We start from the raw sequence: 23,483 nt of genomic DNA on the forward strand, positions 1-23,483 counted from the left end.
GACACTGGTGTTTCTGAAGATACACTCTGCGTTCAAATTTAGCAAAGATTTGTCTGGTAAAGTCACTTTTCCTGAATTAACAGCATTCAAAGTAAGACAACTCCTGACCTGGAGACTGAAAACACAATTCAAACTCGGGTGTCGGATGCAAAGAGCTTTCAAATGAAAAAATCAGGAATCAATGCTGTGCTGCGATCATTTATCTCTTTGTGTCTGCGCATATCAAAACAGCCGACAGCAGAGAGATCAGAGACAATCAGAGGATGTTTGATAAAGAAGAGAGAAGTGAGATACATTAGGGGTGATTTTCCAATCAGGCAGAAAACTGGACTCTATTGACGGCCTCTTTTCGCCATCAATAGAGTCAAATCATGAGAAAAGTTGGGACGGTCAGAAACAGTCACATAGCATCCGGCTGAGCTCTCGATTTCAGTACAAAGCCCGTACTGTCTGATCGAAACGGTTGGGAGAGGAGATGTTATTACCCTTTCAGTAAAGAATGTCCTTTGCAGCTTGTAAAATATATGAAAGTGCTATAAAAAGTCATGTGGGCTCTGCATGCACATTCACAATGGTGTGTCAGTGGAAACGGTGTCTCAGTGTGGAGGTGGAGAGGTGATGGTGAGACTGGTTATTCACATTATCAGGAATGTGTTGACAGATTATCACGGGGGGAGGTTAGAGGGGGAGAGTGGTTAGTCAAGACAAGTTAGACAGACAAGACGCACACTCCACATTTTAATTTAACACTGAACTGACACATGAAGCACGTGAAGACTGGTTTGAACTGATAGATCTAAACTAGTGATGACTGTCTAATCACAAGGTTTTAAGCATTGCTCAGCATTCTGCACAATTTTAACCAAGTAACTAACAGTCTGGTTTTATTTATGAAAAATACATGTTGAGTGTGCATGTAAGGTTTCTTACACTTTTGTTTCGTAGTCCTTCCAGGCTTTGTCAAAAGGCTTTTTCAGATCCTGTGAATAATGAGCAGAAAGCAAAATTAGACAGGAATATTGGGCTGCAATGGGGCAGGGCGACTGGGAGAATAAACATACTACAAGTACATTGCGGTATGTTTTTTGGGGGGGCGATTTTGACTCAAAAGAATGACTTGAGGCCTTTGCACAAGTTTGCCTTTTTTTTTTTGCAAAAATGTGTCAATCAAGTTTTTACACTGACTCCGAAACTGAAGTCCATCATTTAAGTTTCCAGAACGGGTTAACCCTTTGAATCCTGGAGCAACATCCCTTTTCTCGTGCTGCCTTTCACAAGTATTCAAACTTCTGAACAATGAGCAAATATGTGCAGTTTCTTTCAAAGACACGGGCAATTTTAGTTGGCAGGCATATATGAAGGGATGAGAGAGAGAGACTGAACACAGGGATAAAACAAAAAACGTAGGTGATGGTAAACTAAATGTCACACATTGACACAAATTAGAGCAACATTATGTTGTCAGCTACAGAAAATACGTTTTCCATTATGTTACATTATGTGAACACCACATGATTACAATAACCAGGAATCCCAAAAATGTCACCATCATGATCACTGTCACTGCTTACTAACTGACACCATGCTCAAAAAAATACTCTTATTTCTCAACCACTAATGAGCAAAGCTTCTGTATTTGTGTGTGCATGTGTGTGTGTGTGTGTGTTTGCAGGTGTGTGTTTCATCACAATGTAAATCAGTGAGTTGAATCATTCGCCTCACAGATGCGGAGCGGCCCACAGCTGTGTCAGCAGGGAGCTGGGCGAGGTTACTCTGGAGGACTTTTTGGGAAGGCAGGAGCACAGTGAAATTGTTTTTGGCATTCGTAACACGATTCCGCCAGTCACACCGACAACAGGCAACGCTGATTTCTCATCGTCATGGGTGTGCTTTCAGCAGCTGCTTGAGCAACGCGCTTGATTAAACAGCATCCTGAACGCTGCGCGCTGCTGATTAAACAGCGATTATGACAAACAAAAGCAGACATTACTGAGTGCAATTGGCCATGTCATTCCCTAAAAAATACAATTCAACTAAATTAATTGTTGTCTTATACAAGAGCCAGAAAATCTGCTCAACAGCATGCAGAAGTAACGACAAATAACTGAGAGAATTATGCTACATTTATGTTCTGTCAACAACTACAGTAAGCACCTTAACCGGCACGCATACCTGGCATACTGTGCATTTTTGCATTGCATTTCATGAATGTGAAGCACACATATTTCTGTTTTTGGCTTAATGCTTTAGTGCATTATTAGAGCTCCAGAGAGGACTGTGATCCCGCTGTTGTCGACCTCCACTTCAACAGCAGAGGAGTGGCAGGCTCAACCTGTCAGCCCACAGGATCACGGTCTGGTTCACTGGACCAAGCCAAGCAGCACTCAGCCATTCAGCCAAACAGCTCAAGGGCCGAAACCACCAGAGGAAAGAGGGCATAAAAGACTATAAAAACACTGAAAGACGGAGCCTGCGAAGAGAAAAAGCCAAAGCAATAGTGGAAGCAGCTAAAAGAATGTACTGCAGGTCAAGAGAGAGCCAGAGAGAAAAGAGAGGGTGAACGGAAGGAAATGTCAGAGCCACAGAGAGACGAGAAAAATGGTAACAAAGGCTAAAAATATCAAAATCCGGCATCGCTGGGCAGGGAATGGCTGTGCAGAATAGGCTGAAGCACGGGCAGATCACTCCCTGAGAGAGCAGCAAGCTCCAAGTGCCCTCATTCCCAGTCTGACTGGATCCAGAGGACAGAGGAGGAATGTCATGCCCTTGTGAGGGGCCTCTTTTAGCAAATTTATCACCTCTTCCTACCTACGACCACACATGTCCAGGAATAGCAGTTCCTGTCACACATTCCTCACACCTTTTCCCAGGAATGAATGTACAACCTGGTCCGCAGCAATGAAGAATTTAATACTGTAAAACAACATGAACAATGAACATTTTTGGCTTAATGCGCCTCAGAGCAACTTTTATAGGAATGAACGGGGCCCTGTCTTGAACGATGGATCCAGTTTTCTTAATACATCCAAGGTTGCTGCCTTGTGATTGTCACAAGTAGCTGCCACAACAGTGTCCTCGGGTTGTGAGTGAGAGCAACCCCTTGCTCCTTCACAGGTCCACCCACTCTTTCAAATAGGGGAGAGGCTGTCCACTTTTTGGATACAGTCCATGGTTTATGCAAAGTTGGCCACCATTACATTTTCATTAAATGTCCTTTTTTCATGCAAACTACCTTTGTCATCACTAGGACACAGACACTGTAGAAATCTAGACACCGCTACAATAAACAAACAAAAAAACAACCAAACCATTCACACACGTTGATGTTTTTAAAGTTGTTGAGGGCCTTGGAGCCCTTCACTGACTCTGGGGTGTCTGACTGTTAAGATACTGCGAGAGCAAGACCTTGATGATGTTTAAGCTACAATGATAGACACATCTGTGTGACGTAAAGTGCCGTAAAAGGCTGAAAGACTTTACAGATGATGTGAGAAGATGATGAGAAGATGTTACATTATGTTGTTTGTGTGTCTTTGTCCATGTTCGTGCTGTACCAAGAGCTTGTCAGATAAGATAAGATATATAATCTACTGTGGCTCATCAAATTTATTTTATTATTCATCAAGATGAAGTTTGACTTGCAACCGCACTTTTCCTGTCCAGCCCTACATCATGTGCTGTCACACAATCCTGCACTAGAAGTAGACAAAGTAAGACAAAGCCCTTTGTCATAGTTTGGGTGGACTAACCCTTTAATCTTACTTGTTTGTAAATCTTTGGTTCAGTAACTTTAAAAACTCCTGCTGCTGATCATGATGATGTTTCAGTTGATAGAGTGCATATTGTGCAAACTAATGAGGAAAAGCCTCGATTGGCAATCTGCTCTTATCTGAAATCTCCAACAGCGAGGATGCGTGGGTGTTTCGGGTTTTCATGACCCACTGAATAACAATGAGAGAGGGTGCAGGAGTGCCGGGTCCCCCTGCTCACACTCCTTAGTTACACAAACACAGATTCTGCAGCAACTATCCAGACACTGTAACTGAATGGTGATGAACTGATATGACTCATAGTGAGCTAAAAACACAGACTGGTCAATGAGGAGAGGACGCTGGCATGAGGTCATGCCGGCGTCCACTCTCAAAGTCCGCTGTTAGCAGAAAGGTCTTGTGGACTCAGCTCTTTCACTTTTCCACTGAGTGTGTGTTTATCTTCAGTGAAAACACTACTAGGTCTTCCAGGGACCCCACCCCATCATTTTCTGCTTGTGCTGCACTTACCAAGCTGTATTCTGAGTAAAGACTATTTCAGTTCAATATTTCTGTCAAACAAAAAGCTTTTAACTTAACAGAATAATTTACCTGCTTATAAAATGCCAATTTCTCCTGTGGTGAAATGGTGATTGAGGTACATGAGGTGGAAAATGGTGGATTTTTTAGTGGAGTAACAGGAGTGACAGGTTGCTAGGTGGTAGCCCTCTCATCACAGAGCCATTAGTGGCGGCCTCCCTCGGGGTTAGTTCATCGCACTCATTGCCAAAGACAGCACTGGCAGAATATTAACAAGCTCCGAGCGAACAGCAACCACCAGAAAGCCATTAAGTCCCGAGTTAAATCAAATAAAAGACTGGTGGCTATTATAACTGCCACACAGCTGCAGTAATTGTGGAGCATTTTAGGAGACCAGATTGCACATTTTATGCACTGAAAGAAAATGAAGATTGACATCTTCAGGGGTTATTTCCTCTATACAACTATTTCAAGGAGATACTTATGTTTTTTTCTGGCTGTTTTCATGCTTAAAAATATTTCTCTAGCTGCCCTTAGCTGACCTCAGTGTGCTCAGTCTCCCTGTTGCCGCCTTCAATGGAGAGATGGTAGGCTTAATTTTGCCTTTATTCATAATTTGCTGAATGTGTTGATTGGGTTACATTTATGTGAGGAGTTTTGAGACTCTGTTTACAGCATCTCATCCACAAAATTAATGCTGGGTTTCAGTGCTGGTGGAAAACTTCACAATTCTGTTCAGCACGCTCGTGGAATTGTGAAAAAGTGGAAAATTGCTCAATGCATTTATTTGTGATCTTAACTCTTAACAATTCTGTCATGTCAGTAATAATTTCAAGTAAAAACTCCAAAACTGTATTCGCCAAACACAGAGGTCATGTGTGATATTAGCACTGTCTTGTGGACTCAGCTTTTTACAAAGATGCCAGTTAACTGGCATCTTTTATAATTTGGGGTGATATTCAGGTTTTTAGTTTTCTCCGCACGTCTTTTGTGCTTTTCCCCTGGTCGAGAATTACGGAGGCTGCATTAGAAATTATTAGTGAAACTTTTAAAGAGGAAAGCAAAACATTTTCACCTTTTCAATTCTTTTCCCATCTAGCGACTCAAAGTGGTATTATTGTTGATGCCAATGTCGCAAAGACTAGCAGGTTTTTCTCAGAGCTATCTACAGACAAGCGGCATCATCACCACACACAACATTGAAGAGAGAAGAAAAAACATGTTCACTGAAGAGGTCATTTTGTAACTATTAAGATAGTTATATCTAATTTGTTTTAAAATAAAATGTAAACTATCACAACTTGATTTTGACCATTGCTACAGACTGTTTGTCACAGATGACCTACATTCAACTGCTTTGAGAAATGCTTGTTCCGCCCTCTGCAATTTCCATTACTATTTTGAACAGTAATTTCAACTGCAAAATCACTCGTTTACTGTTAAAATACTCCTTTACTGTGGATAGCTAGCTCTGGACCTGGAAAAACAAACAGAGCAGTTCTCTTCCTGCTTTTGTTGTACAATGGTTGATACACTTCCTTTTGTGCGGGAAATCGTACCTGCAGGTAGGTAGAGCTGCATAGTGAAAGCTAGGCTAATAGCAAACCAATTTTAACGCAGCTTTTTGAAATTGTTGCAGCCATTTCAGTGTGCAGTCACCGTTAAAGTCAGAATTGAATGTTTAAACAAAAAAGTTATCTCCGGAGGTTTTACCACCAATTCAGGTACAATTTCTATATCACATGAGGTCCCCCTTCAATTTTTTTTGACATTTATACGCAGAAAAGACTATTAAAAAGCAAATACTATTAGCTTGATTAACTTCTTGTGAAAATATACTGCCATTTACTCTGGCTGTACTTTATGTCATACACACATTTTGTCTTATTTGTTGATCATGAAACACTCATTCGTCATCAATATTGAGACAGATTTTTCTCCACAGACAGACTTAAAATCCATCTCTCCTCCTCTCTAATGACATCCGTATCAACCCATTACTTCATCTTTCTCTCACTGCGGCCTAAACAGCCTTTCTCATAGGTCTGGACTTCTTCCTGCTTTCCTCTCTCCTAACAGGTACTTCCCCTGAGAGCGGACAGGATGAAGAAGTAGGATAATGACAGAGAAAGAGGGCGAAGGAGGAAGGGAGGGACGAGGGGACAGCCTTGGGCTGTGGAGGTGAGCATCAGGTTGGGAGTTGGGAGAGTAGCCATGGAGACATTTATGAGAGCACAAGTAAAAGTGTGTGTCGGAGGTATAAAATAACCAGCAGCTCATTACCCCCCATATCATTGGGGTAATGAGAATCATCAGAGGGCTAATGAGCAATAAGAGGCTGAGCATTACAAATGTGACTGACTGCCAGACTGGAGAGTGAGGGGGAGCGAGCGGCGGGGACAGAGAGACAGGGAGAGACAGACATTAAGAGAAAGAAACACAATCATGGAGGAGAAAAGCAGATAGAGGCTTAAAAGAAAACACTGCACTTGAGAGACACACAAAAGAGCAAGAGAGGAAAAGAAGAGGACAAATAGTTCAAAGGTCGAGAGAGAGCCGAGCGCCAGAGGGTCACGGGGACAACTGCCGTTCCTATGGCAACTGGCCTCATTAGAGAGCTGACTTAATCGCATCATACCTCGGTGGAAACTGCAGCCAATCATGTGCCTGGAGAGTGAAAGGTCACAGCCCGCCACGGACAGTAACGAGTGCTGTTTGCATTACAGAGCTGCAGGAACTGTTAACAAGTGTCCGTCTGGGTTCAGTCCGGCCGGTGGACGCACATGACTGAGTGACTCACTAACTGCTGCGTATTGAACCTCAGTGCTTTTTTAGAGACTGAAATGTGTCCATAGCGTCGAGTATCAAAACACTGTCAAAAACTAAAAGCTCGTATTACATGTCAAGGCCAATTTTTCATACTGTTTACTCATTCTGTGATGAGAAAGTTACAAGTGTTGATCAAAATATTGTCAGTTTCTGGGGCTCCCAGGCCTATGGGTTTGAGTCACTATGTACGTCAAAGTCTGGGCAAGAAGAATTGTTGCATATCATCACCCGTCTTTCTCTCTCCTTGTTTCCTGCAGTCTCAACACTCTTGTAAAGGCATAACATATTCCAAAAATACTGTTAAAAAAACAAATGCTATTTACGTATGTATGTATTTTTAAGTTCTTGAGGGAAGTTCTTTAGTTTTTGAATGTCTTTATACAATATTTTAAGTTTGAGATGTCTGGATTTTTTTTGTTAAAAGAAAAGAAAGGGTTTTGGAAAAACACTTGAGTATAGAGCTTTAATCAGGCCTGACCCTACCTGAACCTGCACAATTTCTGTCCAAATCTAACTCCATGGCAGCACTTTTGAGTCTGATCTTGGTTAAAAAAAAACAAAAAAATTTGTTTCAGGTCGATGGCTGACATGTTTCCTTGATCCACTTCTCCTTCCTCTCCTCCTTCTGTTATTTCACTAGTTGACGGCTCTGCGTCTCACTCACAACAGGTTGGGCAGAACAGGCTGTGCTCACTCAGTGAGTCTCCGTGGCGGTCCGTGGTGATGCAGCATACAGAGAGATATCACTGCTCTCTGCTGCACGTTACACATATCATTCCCACTGCTGGGGAGGAGAAAGGAAACACTGCCAACCAAGTGTTCTTGCAGCCTCTGTCTCTCTCTCTTTCTGTTGTTTTCCATCCCCTTCTCAGACACACTCTCTCTCTTTCCTCTGGTTCTGCACTATATTGCTCTGTTGTTCCCTCACTCTTCCTCTTGCTCTATCACAGTCCCTCCCTCTTTTTCTCTCATTCTTCTTGAAAAAGTACAATGCCACTCCTGTCATTTATGCACAAGAACTGCCTGTTTTATTATTATTTTTTAAAATATTATATATAAAATATTGAGAAATTACAGCCCAGACTAGCCCACACGGAGTGTTGGGCCAAATCGGGCTCGGCCGGCTGAGATCTAGTATCGGCACCAGTATCCAAAAAATTCAAACAATATCAAGTCCCAAGAAGGACAAGCTTTCAAAGATTATTCAGATTTGGGTATAACTTTAAGAAATTCCACAAGCATTGGGTAGCTGGCATGTTGCTCACCTTGATCAGTTTTTGTTTTGTTTATACCTCAAAGAGTCAACTTGGGCTGAAAAACTTTTACAAAGTCTTTGGGAACAAGACATTACTGTTGGCCAACTCACCACTTGTTCTGAACCCCGTACTCACACCTTTTCATGGGTTCTGCTGAGCGATTACCAGCTCACACTGGATAATACATTATGTTGACTGATTTTAGACTCCATGCTGGGACTTTAACACATATTTTCATGCAGACAGTTTTGCACAACTTTCATCATATTGAGTTATTACAGGTATCATGCTAATGCTTTAGCACTCATCACTTATAAAAGGTAAAGTTCATGATTTTTACTTTTTAAGATTCATAAAGTCAGGTGTATTCTGGTAGCTATTTGATCAAATATCTGTCTGGTCTTGACTCAATTTTCACTTTTTATGGAAACATGGGAAAGTGGCCTGAGGCAAATCAGTAGCTTATCATTAACCTTGTTTAAGAGATAGCAGGACGTCAAAGTTGCTCCAAACCAGTTTGAACCAGCAGATTAAACTTCATCACATGATGAAACTTTTACAGCTCGCTGTAGTTGCTGTTATATCAGGCTAAACTGTATTCATTTACTCATATAACACTTCCTGTGCGGTAGTAGAGAAACACGAGACCATGCTGTTTTGTTGTCTTACCCCTTTGACTCCCTTCAGGTCTCCTTTCAGCAGGCTGTCCAGAGGAAAGGTGATGATGTTGTTCATGTTTTGGAACTGGAGGAGGGTGAGGAGAGAGACAGATAAGAGTTGAAGGGTTACATCAGAGGATTTAAACCTGCCAGAGACTTGACAGTCAGGGGCGCCGGACGCACTGAGATGTAATCCTGTTGGAGTGTTGTCTGTGTGCACGCTGTGTGTCCAACAGGAAAAGAGCTAAACAACAAAGGGAGGCACTCAGGTAAAAATGTATGCAAGTTTTATTTTGTATCTTCAGTAAACAATGGGCGTTAAAAGGCTGAATGAGCTAAACGAGGTACAAAATTACTAGGAAATACCCATTACTAAAGCAGTGGGGGATAATGAGTTAATTATACTTGCACAATGTTGATCGGTGGAAGAGCAATGCGCACTAAAATGTCTAGCTTTAAGGAAACATCAGAAGGATTCAGCCATATCACTGAGCCTCAAACAGACTTAGACTCAGACATCGTCATGATATTAAAGGTCAGAGATTTTAGGGGACATGAAAATAAGAAAAACACATGTTTGAGTGGGGAAGGATTTAAAAAGACAAAAATGTAAAACAATCCATTATGAGACAAGTAACTCCTCTGTTTGGAAGCCACTGTGAGCTCCTGTGTGTGTGTAATGCATGTAATCTAGGAAGGTAGAGCTTACTAAAGCTTTGAGAGATTACATCTTCACATCCAGGTCAGCCGGCAGCTCATATTTCTTTAATATAAGGTGTTGAGATAACACAAATATTAAGTCTCGAGCTCCTGGTCTCCATGTGAGTCGATACAGTGTCCGAGGGAAAGCGACAGACCTCACATGATGACAGTGTCAGATTTTTCTAATAACGCTTTGGCCTCGGTACAAAACCTGGCTTTAACAGATCAGGTTGGATATGATCCATCCAGCAGATATTTGGTGTTGCAGTGGCTCTTTGGCCGTCTCAATGGAAAAACTAGAGCTAACTCCCCGAGGGATTTAAGCTCCAGTTGGACTCTGCATGTGCTTGATGTGTGAGTGTGTAACAGAACACACACAGTGACTCAAGGGGATAGAGACAATTAGGGAGAGGATGGAAATCTTTCTTTGTCCCAGAAGATTTAACCCCACTCCTCGACACAAACACACACTGCGCAGACTCACCAGGTTTTTGAAGAGTGCAGTGAGCTCCTTGGTGAAGACAGAGAACTTGAGGAAAGCTGAACCCAGATCAGGATCGTCTCTGTACACGCAGTTTTCTCCAAACTTCTCCAGTGCCTGAGTGTACTGCTCCTCGTTCTCGACATGGGCTGGAAAACACACAAACACACAGGTCAGATTTGACAGTAAGAATCAAACTAAGGGCTTTCAATCTCTGATTGGTAAAATTCAAAAATCAATCAGTAGTAATTAATAATGTATATTAGTGTTTCAGTGAGCAAAGATACACTTTTCCGGCTGATCGATCCTCCCATTACAGTTCAGGGTTTTCCCAGTATAGGACAGAGCTGCACTCCACTGACTGGGCAGTACAATGTGATCAAAGTTTTGTTGTCTATGATCCTGAAATCTCTGCCTCCATTAGCAGTAATTAGACACACACTCCTGCCCACCTTTTCCACTCTCACCTGTTTTTGCTTTTCAGTTATGCTTGTTCTCTTAAGTGACATGAAACACACCATGGGTATGAGAATATTTTGATTATTCCTTTATTGGCGATTGTACTAGAGATGAAAACAACACCCACACAAAGGACAAGAGACTATGAAAAACGGGCGACAGCAATGGAAATATTAAGCAGAAGACAGACAGGAGGAAGAAAAGAAAAATCCACAGAGTCGGCCCCCAAATAAACAAACCCCCAGTCAGTTCCTCATCACGGGGAAGCCCATAAACCAGCCGTGACCGAAGTCTCCGATCGGCTTTAAAGCTGTGCTCATCTACCACGGGGTTAGGCTGAGATGATTCCACTTAATTCGCTCCACGCCAGACTGGGCAGCTGATAACAGCTAATGCCATTGGGACAGCGGTGAAGCGAGGGATGGAGCACTGGGGACTGTTGCTATGACGACACTCACTAAGAGACATGACAGAGATGAAGGGGTATTTGAGGGAGGGACTCTTGGAAAAAAAAAGAGAGAAGAAGGGTGTGTAAAAATATGAGGATGTACATTAAAAAGACACCTGCTGCCACATCATGACTCAGCCTTTCATCTACCACACACACACACACACACACACACACACACACACACACACACACACAGATAAAGAGCAGCCACAGGTTCTCGGTCTCTGCCGCAGAGATATCCATCATGTTATTAAAAGGGGAAAGCTGAAAGTCTCTGAGTCACTACCTGCTGACCTCCTCACATCAGACAAATTTAATTTAAACTACCGCTGAGCTGCATGATAAAGCTCTTCGAGACTCAGAGCACAAGTGGTAAAATGAGAGTTTGAACAGCTTCTAGTACAAAGTACCAAAGCTCCTGTCGAAGCCAGCAAATTGTTTGTTTTACACGTCCAACAGTCCAAAACCAAATTCAAAATGACATAATGCAGAAAGAAAATTGACAAATCGTCACATTTGTAAATCTTGACTTCTGAAATTACTTAAAGGGATACTTTTCCAACTTTCAGCCAGCTTTGTATCATAATAATGTGATTATTATGAGTAAATAAACTACAGTAAACTTCTGTCCATCTCACCAACACCCAGATATCTTTACTCATCTCTCAGCTCAAATTTTCACTGGCTCTAGGGATGTTGCTTGAAAGGATTATGTTAATGTTTGCCTACTTCTATCCTAAAATGTCATCAGAAACATATTTTAGTACACTGTTTGGCTGTAAAATGAGAGTTTGTGAACAGAAAGTGGGCTGCATACGGTGATCAAACGATGAAACTAAGTAGAGCTGATCAAATATGAACCAAAATTCTATGCCTTGCCTATTTCTCACCTCAAATGTCTTCAGAAACATATTTTAAGTCATCGTAATTCAAGATGAAATTGTTGCTAGCCTGCTGCCATTTGTTTTAACAGTAGAGACATTTTTTTTGGAAAATTATGTGGCCAAAAGAATTATTTGCTTTTTTTTTCTTAATAATAATATAATAAACTTCGATCATGTGTCAGACAGTGACCTTCACAAACACACACACCCTCAGCCTACTGTCTACACATCAGCTCCAGCTGTTTGGCTGCAGCTCTGCCCGGCTCTGGGCCAACAGGGCGGTGGCTTGCTGTTGTTTTTGAAGTGGCACATGAGAGCTCTGCGCGGTGCTATTCAGCACCGACAAACAGCCCGAACCCCCCCTGGGCTGCTTAGCGAGTACATGTGTATCTGTTGTAACCTGACCTGAACATATCACACATGTAGTCTACAGTACAGAGCAGATTTGAACCTCAGATGACTGAAAGACACGCTGAGCTGGTTTATAAGTAACGCAGCAGAGAAAGGAGGAAGCCTTTTTCTTAGTTTACACTGTAAATAAAACCTGCTCACCGAGCGGTGTTCTTCGTGTTGCCTCAACATTTCCGATCCATTAAGCCGCTGTTCAGAGGCTTTCTTAAGGAAACATGTTTGCACGGCTACAAGAGTCACTTGAAAAGCTAAACCTCTGAAACTCTTTGTCAATGTTACATGTCCATTTATTAACACTGAACATCCTGTTGTAGCATTTTGATGCTGAATGACAAAGATCAGTGATTTCAGACCATTTTAGCTAGTGACCCATTAAAATAAAGAATAACAAACAAACCTTAAAATATTTTCCACTTGAATGTATGAATGAATGAATTTTTCTTTAGAACATGTAAAAAAAAAAGCAGACAATTAAACGCAAACATGCCTTACAAACAAGTGCAATGAAAAAAATTAATGAAATAAAATAAATAAAAAAGAAAGGCCTATACAAATAAGCCTATAAGTCAGCTTCAAAAAAATAAATACTGAAATACTACACACTTATTTATTCCTATCCCTATCTATACTTTCACATTCTAAATAAACCACTTCACAAATTTTATATACAACTTGCTACAATATGGACAACTATCCCAGTTTTATATACAACCCCAAAAAATATAAACATCTATCTACTAGTCTTTTTTTTTAAAAAAGTGTTTTTATTGCTTTCCTTCCATTTATCACCTTGTGACCTTCTGAACTAGCTCTTGAGAACGCTTTTTAATGACATACTACTTGGCTATTCAAATTGTGCATGTTTTCTTTTGTGTGTGGCCTTTTTAAACATCTAAAAAAAAGTTTCAGGTTCAGAGAAATGCTTGAAAGAGGTAGCGACAGTAAGTGGTAGGAGAGTTGGAAAGAAGTATGAAACAATGACCTTGAGACACACCAGCACGAATGCCTTGCTGATACCCAGTGGTGCACAGCAGCTTTTACTGTATCTTCCCTCTCAAACACACACACACACACACACACACACACACAAACACAAAAAAAAACATAATATGCGGCTTTCAGGCGTCTGCTGAGGATTATCTGACCTCCCAAAGGCTTGTGCTGCAGCTTCTTCTATCTGTTTCACACACACACACACACACACACACACACACACACACACACACACACACACACACACACACGGTTTAATCACCAGATAGCAGACTGGCCTCGGCTTCCTCTCTCTGTCTCTCCCACACTCATTCCCTCACACTCGGCTCCATCAAGCTGGTTGGATGACGCTCCAACTCTCACCAACACAATGTGCAGCCGACCTCAGATCAATTCCATATCTCTCTGCGGACTCTATGAAAACAGCACTGGACTCCATGTCTATTTAACAACATGGCCACCAGGGCCACAGAGACGTTAACTTTTACCCGCAGAAGACAAAGACACTTCCTCTTTCATATCAGAGTCTCATCGGGTCACTTTTTCCTCAGACATCCATCCAGTTTAATTACATTAGAGCTCGTGGGAGTCTCATTGTCTTGGTTACTTTGCAGCCAAGAGAAAAATGTTGTATGTGTGTGAGTGTACAGCAGCGACCAAAAGAGCTGCATTATTCAGCACCTCCATCCAGCCCGCCTGTAGGTACAGCAGCTGGAACACGCTGTTCACTCGTCCGCCTCGAGTCGTTATCTGTTCAGCAGCTTTGGCAGGTCGGTCCGAGCTGCTCTGCTCGATCAGCTCCAGGTTCTTCAGGGGTTTGAGATGCTGCTGCTGGATTATTCATCAAAACCCACAAGCTGACAAGCTGACAGGCCCCTGCAGCAACACAGGGCTCTCTGGCTCATCTGTACAGCTTTCCCTGCATTTTTTTCTTTCACTCTTATTTCCCATCTTTTTCTCACTCTCTGGTACGAGCTTACATTGCCTGCTCAGCCTCCCATTATAACCAAACATCCATCCTCTCCTCCTCGTCATTACTATTCCCCGTGTCAAAGCTGGAAAATGTGCTTCCAGAGTTTGGGCTCGACAGCGAGTCATGACAGGAATGTGTTCTCCGAGCACTGAGGCAGTCAGTGTTGATGCTCCCTGTGGTGCGTCGTATTATTCAGGCTTTTTCCCTAAGCACCTCCTCAAAGCCGTTTGTCTCATTCACCCTCTTCCCCTGTCCGTTTTTTTTTTTAATAAAAAAATACTTCATAAATAACTTTGACTTGCTTTGTCTTCTGCCCATGGAGTCAGTGAGTGAAAACACAGACAATCCTGGACTTAAAGGAAGCACAGTCCTGGATATTAGCTTAGCGCCTTATCATCTTTTGTTCTAGAGATACGCCCGCATTCCATCATCTTCTTGTTTGTATTCAAAACAGATCTGTGCAGCTTTTCCTAAATGATTGTGGATAAGTAAAAGGTGACTGTCAGTGATGCGACCTTCCCTTAAAGATCTGAAAATGACAGCACTCCCAGTTTCCCCCCCAACAGACAAAATAGTGTTTCTATTGTAAATACTGAAAGAAATCTGGACAAGCTTCACGCTTTAAGGCATAAAGGTTGATTTGCTTCCTCACAATATTTTTCCTATAGCAGATAATCTTGTTCATGATGAAAAGAAAGTACAGCCACTTGAAACACCTACAATTCTCAGACGTGTATCCTGCTGCGGTAACCACACTGATTCACATGAAGGTAATTTATCAACAGGGCCACAACAACGCAGAAACATTTTAGCAATCTGAGGCAGCCTTTTCTAGTTATTTCCAATGAGAGTGAAGCTTTTTGCTTGCTGATATTGCATCGCTGAGTGCCTTGCGTTTTCCCCTCTATGCGCCCTAAGTGCCCTAAATGCCTCAAGTTGAAAAAACTTCAACTCAGAACGAGAACCTGTGCATTTTTTTCCCATTGTCCTATCAGATTAATTGAGAAGCGGGCCTTCTGTGGTGGCGATGACAACGAGTAGTAGGGTACAGTTCATGGTTTGTGTTAAGCATCAACATCGCCCTCTGCAAGCTGCTGCGGGTAGAGTTGCGTTCACAGACCGACATGAACCTCTGAATTCAGAGACACACACAGATTCTCCTCTTTGCCACACAGATTGAAGGTCTGTGGGAAACAATGAGCCAACATCCTTTTTACCCTGTTGTTGTTGTCGGGGGAATTCAAACTGAAGTGGAAATATCCTTCTGCAATGCAAAAGCTTCTAGTGAGAAGCTTCACTCTCATAGAAAACTATTACCAAAAAAAAAACGCCCTGGCTGCTACTAAAAAGCACTCTGTCTGATGAGGGCCAGTTTCAACAAAAAAAGGCTGCGTGGTGTGCCTCATGTTTGTCTGATCGGGCCCGAAAGTGAATCATTTTGGCAGCTGAACAGGATGACTAAACTCTACAACAGGTTCCTCCTCTAACTGTGCACCTGCAGACACACACACACACACACACACACACACACACAAACACACACTCTCACCAGCCTTTCATGAGTATGGAATGACAAAATAGAGGCTCTGAATCTGGAACCAAAAAAAAGGCATGTTTATGTAAATGCACGTTGAACGGTTAGGTGAGGACACAAGTGCGTCCATGCCTCAGCAGCCACACACAAACACAGTGTGCGCCCCTCCCCAGCTGTTCCTTTGGGGGTCTGGATCAGACAGCTGTCCCTCTGGTCTGAACAGAGCTCACACTGTTCTGAAAAAGACACGCTCAGCACATTGTTCAGAGGTCTCTCTCTCTCTCTCTCTCTCTCAGCGGGGATCTGTCAGGCCGGCCAAACAAAAGACACTGGAAACACCCAACACTGGCACAACCAGCCACAATGAGCCCGGTAATAACACACAAGAAACCTTCCTCCCTACTCTGCCTCAAAGGAGGTGGAACAAAAGCATTAGAGAGGCAATTAATGATTTTTTTTTCATTTCAATGTATTGTGCATTTTTGTGTTGAACTTATTATCTTGCATTAAAAAGAAAAGTACAGAGAATAAATTACCAAGTCCATCCAACAGCCACAAAACCCCAAATTCTTCTGAGCACAATACATTATGAGTAAGATGTATGATAAATAGCCGGCTGAGTTTTCATTTCAGCACCAAAAGGTTTCATAAAATTCAGTTTTAGAACAGCTCTGAAGGTTTGTGACTTAAGTGAGAGTGCTAAGATAAGGAAATGAAAATCCTGACAGCAAATTACAGACAGGAGGACTCACCCAGACCCGACGTGTAGATGGCCTTCACAGACTTCTTCATCTTGTACAGAACACTGCGGTCCACGTCCAGAGCCTGGACACACACACACAGACAGACAGACAGACAGACAGACAGACAGACAGACAGACAGACACAACAAGGTTATTATAGTTAAAGCTACACTAAAATATAAAACTACTCTGAAAACAAACTTTAGTTAACTGAAATACACATTAAAAACTAGATTTAAAAAAGAAACAAACTGCAATCTAAGTAAAACAATACTGTGTGCTTACAAAACTAATTAAAATCAAATCAAATCTACAGGAAATCTCTTTAGTTTTCATCTTTGTCAGTTTGCTCAAGTTTCCATAAACAAGCATGAGGAGGCACTGGTGCTTGTGTTTATTGAGACTGGGACATTTACATGACTGTATCTCTGTTTACAGTTGGAAAAGGGAGATTAATTGCATGACATCGCAATACGTGTTATTGCGGGGTTTTTTGTTCATTTTCACCTTGGATATTAAATGATACATTTGTTTATTTTTATGATGTAATGTTCACGTATGTGGACCACAGGAGGAGCTGTTGCTATGGTGGTAGTGGCTGATAGGGATCAAAATAAATAACTACATATAAAACATAATAATATTGTATCGTGACTAAAGAATTATGATAATATCGTATCGTGGGGCCTCTGGTGATTCCCATCCTTAGCAAGTCTGTGTATAAAGATGACGTCTCCATTTTTAATCCCAGCTACAAAGCTCTGATTGGCTGATCAGCACAACACCAAACCTAAATGAGATGTGGGCAGCGATTCAGAGGTTTAGAGCGAGGTTAGTATAGTGATACAGCAGCTCTGCAGTGATACAGTACATCACCCTTATAAAGTTGACACTGTCAGAAAGACATCGATTCAACTCTAGTGTCTTTTTTTAAGGGTTGCAGTTTGTGTTGTTGCAGTCCTGTGTTGAATTGTTTGGTCCTGCTTTTTTTCCCCTTGTCTGAATGCCTCCATGTGGTGGGTACAGTTTGTGTGTTTGTGGATGCCATCTCCACTCTGGCTGCAAGTAATGAATTATTCAAGGCAGAGCTAAGAATAGACCTGAGCTCTATCGTCAGTTATTGTGTTAATGTTTGTGTGTGTGTGTGTGTGTGTATCAGTGTAATAGCTTGTAGAGCAAGAGCAGCATCTGAGGTCTCTCCCATGAAAGTCTTTACACACACAAACCTCTGAATAACCAGTCACACACACTACAACACACATACACTGAGCTCAGACTCACACACTAACCAGAACAAACACTGGGAATCCAGCTGAGACAATGCAGCACTGTACCAGTGATGAGTGAGGGAGTCTCTCGGGATGAGGGGGGATTTTGGGAAATGAGTTTTTAGGGACTTTATTAAGTACGTCCGCCCAAGCGGGCCAAAGCCGGCGCCACTTACCCCTGCCCTGCTCCACATCGGACGGACACATATCAGATCCCCTACACCCTCTGAAAACAAAAAAAAACACACAATGGCCCCCATTCAGCTACAACACACACACACCAATATAGTACACACACACACACAAACACACACACACACAGTCCTCTGCAGCACCACTAGATGTGGTGACAAAATGTATTAAATCCATAAATCTACTGTATTAATATCCGAGCTGTTTGCTATTACAAAATGAAAGAACTGCTCAGCACTGAGGTTCCCCGGGGTCATATTTCACACACACTTTAAAATGGCATAAAAAAAAATGAACAGCGAGAGAGAGACTTAAAAGCAGGGGTGTCAAACTCATTTTAGTTCAGGGGCCACATACAGTCCAATTTTATGTCAAGTCAAGGCCAGACCAGTAAAACCATCAGATATTTTACAGTTTAACAAACTTTCATACAGTAAAAATGTTTGATTTTCTGTATGGATGGAGTATGTCCTGACCTGAATTATTTCAGTTATTTTCAGAAATTTAACTTTGATAGCGCCTTGATTTTCAGAGTCATTTCATGATTGACTTTTACTTTGGGATATTTCTACATTTATTTCCTGATTCTTATGTCTGTGCATTGTCAGAGATGTCCTCAACTGAAATTCACAAGTCAATGTCAGGAATTTTCTATTTAATTTTTATTTCCAGCAAAAAATCAAAGACTAAAGAAAATTTCCTTACAATTTAATTGCGTTTACGTTCTAATTTGTCTGAGATAAAATCAGTCGAAGTTCTTTGAAATTTCACACTTTGCAAAGGCATCCAGAGGGCCAGACTGGACCCTCTGGCTGTTTGTTTGTTTGACACCCCTGCTTAAAAGGGAAAATGACACATAAATCAAGTGTCACTGGAAGAGGGATGGGCAGAATAACACAGAGCTCAAAAACAGGAGAAGCATACTGACAATTTGCTCTGCAGATCTATCACCACTCTGCAGGCTTATCCAAAGGTCCCCTTTTTAAATTTGTTATTAAATATAAGGCTTGTAAAGTTTCAGGAAAATGAGCAGTGGTGCTACATCACACTGCAAAGTGGGCTGTGTATTTAATGGCTGAGGTAAATGTTTAAACAGCCATCCAGTAACAACACTTACTACGATTCAACTCAGCAGTTGGGTTTTTTTCCAAGTTGTCTCAGTAGAGACAAACAGCCTAATCAGTCACAATCAGGTGCTAATGTGTGAGAATAAACTCAAGGTTGCGCTGCAATTCAGACACAAGGCTAAAGTTAGTTTGATAATCACCCCCTGGACACACATTTTTTCCCAACTGGACACTTTTACAAATACGTTTTCACATATCAAAGCAGGAAGAAGCAGGAGAACTGCATTCCATGTAGCTGCTTCAGTTTCAGGGTCCTGGTGTATGGGAAGACACTGATTCCCTGCACACTGCATGCTGGGATACCCGCGTTGCGGACCAAGTTGGCGGTGCAACGAGGAGGCGTAACGGTTCAAAAATTCAAATGGTACTCACATCAAAACAGCCACTCAAGCTGCAGCATCGTCAACTTTCTGAGCAGCTCTGTGTACAATCAGGGAACGCTAAAGCGAGACTAACGATAACTGTATTGTACATGATAATCTATCAATGTAAAAAAATAAAGCTTTTTAGCAAATGTCTTATCATGTTTTAAAATAATAACAATAATACTGTTCATGTCAATCATCCATTTCCAGTGAAATCTGTAAAATATGACAGAAAACTGTTTTTGTGCTGTTTTTTTGTTTGTTTGTTTTTTTAAGTATATCTTTTTTGTTGTTGTTTTGGTTCAGTCTGACACAAACAAAACAAACTGACCCCTTAAAAATGATTATAAATTAAATGACAAAAACAGTGCAGATGGGATTTAAAAGGAAAAATCACGACCTTCTCCAAACAAACTTTTACACCAAAATAAACCACCAGACAGCAGTTCTTAGTAACAGTAACACATGCCAAAAATAACATCTGAAGTCTGATGGGAACTGTGCAAATTAAAAGAAGTCGACCAGAAGCTACTTGTTTCTCTGAGTAAAAGTAAGACTTTCAGTGCTGTGGTTTTAGTTCCTTCAAGTCGTCTTAAATGACTCATGTGTGACATGTGCCATTATCTCATTAGCTCTGTCTGTCTGGGTCGCTCAGACCAGCACACAGCCACAACATACTGTTAAACAAGTATCTTCAAACAAATGCAGAGACAAAGAGTGAGAAAAATACAGAAACACGCTATCTCCGTCTGCACCGCCAAACCGATCCAACCACACAAAGACTTTTAGAGGGTAACTGGAGACAGCCGCTGAGTGTTTTCTTAGCAGAGCTGATACCACCCTGGGCTCTGCTCTCCATGTTAAATCTATTCCCAGAGTGAACGCCTTGAGAGCACTGAAAGCATTTCTGCTGGCAGCTGACCTGTTAGACAACAGAAGGCTTGATGTTGTCTCAGCATTCAACATGAGACATGGAGTGCATGATTTGCAAAAAAAATAGAAATACATTTTGGACAAATCTTGCATCACTCCATCTTTTCAGTACTGCAGCATTCAATTTCAAAATGAGCCCACAACATCAGCTTGAAAATGTCTTGTAATTTATTGTATTGATTATTTGATGCTGTAAATGTTCTTTGAGGAGGATTTGAGGTCAAACAAGGGTGAACTACTGGAGTCAAAGCATGCAATGGTGTTAACAAGGTGAGTGTTGCAAAGAAAAAAATCAATAAGACACCAGACTGTGTGTGTTTTATTCATTATTTCATAATATACCTGAAAAATTGTGCTGACATGTATTTATTCAATACATAAATTGTGATGTAATAATTTGGCTTTTTGTTATTGGCTGTCCATGCTTAAATGTTGGTTAAATGCAAGTCACATGTTCTTGTAGTTAAAGCTTTTACCAAAGTGCCATTAAGAAATTTAATAGCAAATAACCCCACAAAATATGTGCAATAACAACTAAGGGGAATACCCTGCATATGCATATTATCATGACTATGTGCAATATGTATATCATACTTATTCGGCTTTGATACTGTGTGTGTGTGTGAGTGTGTGTGTGTGTATATATATATATATATATATATATAAAATAAAGTAGTCAACCAATCACACACAGCCTTAGTCTGATCACTACCTTCTAATAAAGTCCTGACCCTACCTGCATGCTGCCCGTAAACACACAGAAAAATAAAAGGAAAATACAGGCCGAGGGCAGAGTCTCTGCAAATAAATTCATCGCCACATACTTGGTCTTAAGTGATAATTTTGTGTGAGTCTTTACACTGCTAAAACATGGCATCACAGTTGAGTGCAATAACATCACAACATATAAAAAAAATACAAAAACATGACAACAGAGGAGGCAAATAAAAACGCAGCACTCTGACTAACTCTGCTGGGCTCCCTCGCAGTAGCGCTGATGTTTTTGTGAAGAAAGACAAGCCAAATGGGCGAGAGATTTATAGCAATCTGTTCACTTGGTGACTAAAGCTCCTGGTGCATTTGCTGCATCAACACAGTCAGATATCAGCTGCTTTGGTGTTCCAAGATCTTTGTCAGCTTCATACAGAACACTGCAGCCCTTTACATTCAGATAAACTTGGTTTAACTTCATAATCACGAGCAGCCTTGTGACCCAAATTCTTTCCCCTGAATTTTCCCAACAGGTTTTGAAAATTGTGATGAATTAAGTTATTCCGAGAAAGCTCCAGGGTGCGAGTGTATTGTTGACCCGTGTTAATATGATTCAGGCTTGTGTTGAAACAAAGCATGTCGTAATGTTATCTGCGTCTACACAAAAATCACATCACAGCATGAGATGAGATGTAAACTTCTTCAAACCTTTACGGTATCCCATTCCTAAATTACACAGCAATTCTAAGCAGGTTTGGAGCGCACTCCAAAGCATTTAATCAGAATATTCAGAACTTTTTTGACGTGCACAAACATAGCTGTGCCTACTGTAAAGCATCAAATCTGTGGAAATATAACAGAAGTTTTTCTCTTTTCTCAACTTTATTGAGAAAATTCAATTCATTAAAAACATTAAGTAAAGAAGGAGAAGAGGTAGCTCCACCTGTTAATACAGTTTAGTGGTGAGTAACGTGTAACCCAGGTTATATTCTGTGGCTACAAATTACAGATGCCCCCTAAACACCTCACATGCATCTATAGTTGGCTTTATTTCAGGACTAATGAGGATCAGAGACTAATGACTGATAGGATTTTTGGTGGGTTTGATAAGTTAGCAGCGGGGCAAAAACAACTGAAAGAAGAGCAGCACAGGAAAAATACATCTAGTGTTAGTGTACTGGATTTGAATCACCTATGTAGACAGTGAATGCCAAGGAAATAACTTTAAGACATATTATTTACATCTGCAGGTATGTTTATTTAGAGTACCACAACATTATAACCTACAACAAGTACTTTACTGTCTGGATCTCAGAATTTAAACGCAGATTCAAACCACTGAGCATTTGACCCGTTGGATGTATTGGTAGATAATACAATTGATCGATGTTCACTAAATGTCATGCAGTCTACTTCTGCTGGTAGCAAGAGATGATTGTTATGTACAGCTATGCATTTTAAAATTTACAAACTATTCTGTTAAATCAGCGGAGCAAGAGTCGTAGAAGCAGCTGTTGTGGCATGTCATCCTTATTATGTTACACCCATGTGGGGAAAAATGCACAGAAAAAAATATATTTACGAGAGAAACAACTAGATTAAGAGTTTATATTCGTCACTTGTATTTTTCTATTTAACAGATTATAAAAAGGTTTGCAACTCCTACAAACCCAACTGAAAAATCCTTCAGATCAGACAGATCTCTTCCAACTGAGGTATTACATGAGGCATTTTTATTCAGATTGGGCTATTGTTCTGATTATCAGAAGAACACCTAGTATGAACTAAATTTACTTAATTAGAGGTTGTCCCACAATGCAATGCGAAAATAAAACACAGCTATAAAAAAACACAACTGCAGATGATAGTGAAACGTCTCCAAGCAGATCTTGGAAAAAAGCAGTATCATATATTCTTGTCAGTTTTGTTGTCTTGGCAAAGGCTTTTCATGTGTCACAGTTTAACAGCACTTATTGCGTCTTTCCTGTCAGTATAAAATGCTAAAGCTATCAACACTATTATAACAGTCTACTGGCTTATTGGTAGATCTAAGCCCCTGTTTGACCTCCACATAATGCCAGTAATCAGCCTGTAAATTAGTCTGACCAGTCAAAACCTTACACACACATTGGCATAGACATCACAGCGCCCAAGGTCTTCCCTCGCTCACTCTTACACACACACACAGACACACACACACACACACACACACACACACAATCA

At 41.1% G+C, this 23,483-nt stretch overlaps 1 protein-coding gene across 2 annotated transcripts in view; it reads right to left on the reverse strand.

Annotated features, from left to right (window-relative positions):
• The window catches only part of asap2a (ArfGAP with SH3 domain, ankyrin repeat and PH domain 2a), a 69,414-nt gene that overhangs the window by 25,901 nt on the left and 20,030 nt on the right, over positions 1–23,483 (reverse strand). For both annotated transcript variants that reach the window (XM_042500531.1, XM_042500530.1), the window contains exons 2-5: positions 16,674–16,746; positions 10,220–10,365; positions 9,044–9,118; positions 931–980 (exon numbers count right to left, since the gene is read on the reverse strand). In XM_042500531.1, the coding sequence (XP_042356465.1) occupies positions 931–980; positions 9,044–9,118; positions 10,220–10,365; positions 16,674–16,746 (344 nt within the window). The remainder of the gene's footprint in view (positions 1–930; positions 981–9,043; positions 9,119–10,219; positions 10,366–16,673; positions 16,747–23,483) is intronic.

The sequence above is a fragment of the Plectropomus leopardus genome, chromosome 14 (assembly GCF_008729295.1).
Source record: "Plectropomus leopardus isolate mb chromosome 14, YSFRI_Pleo_2.0, whole genome shotgun sequence".
In the NCBI taxonomy this organism is placed as follows: Eukaryota; Metazoa; Chordata; class Actinopteri; order Perciformes; family Serranidae; genus Plectropomus; species Plectropomus leopardus.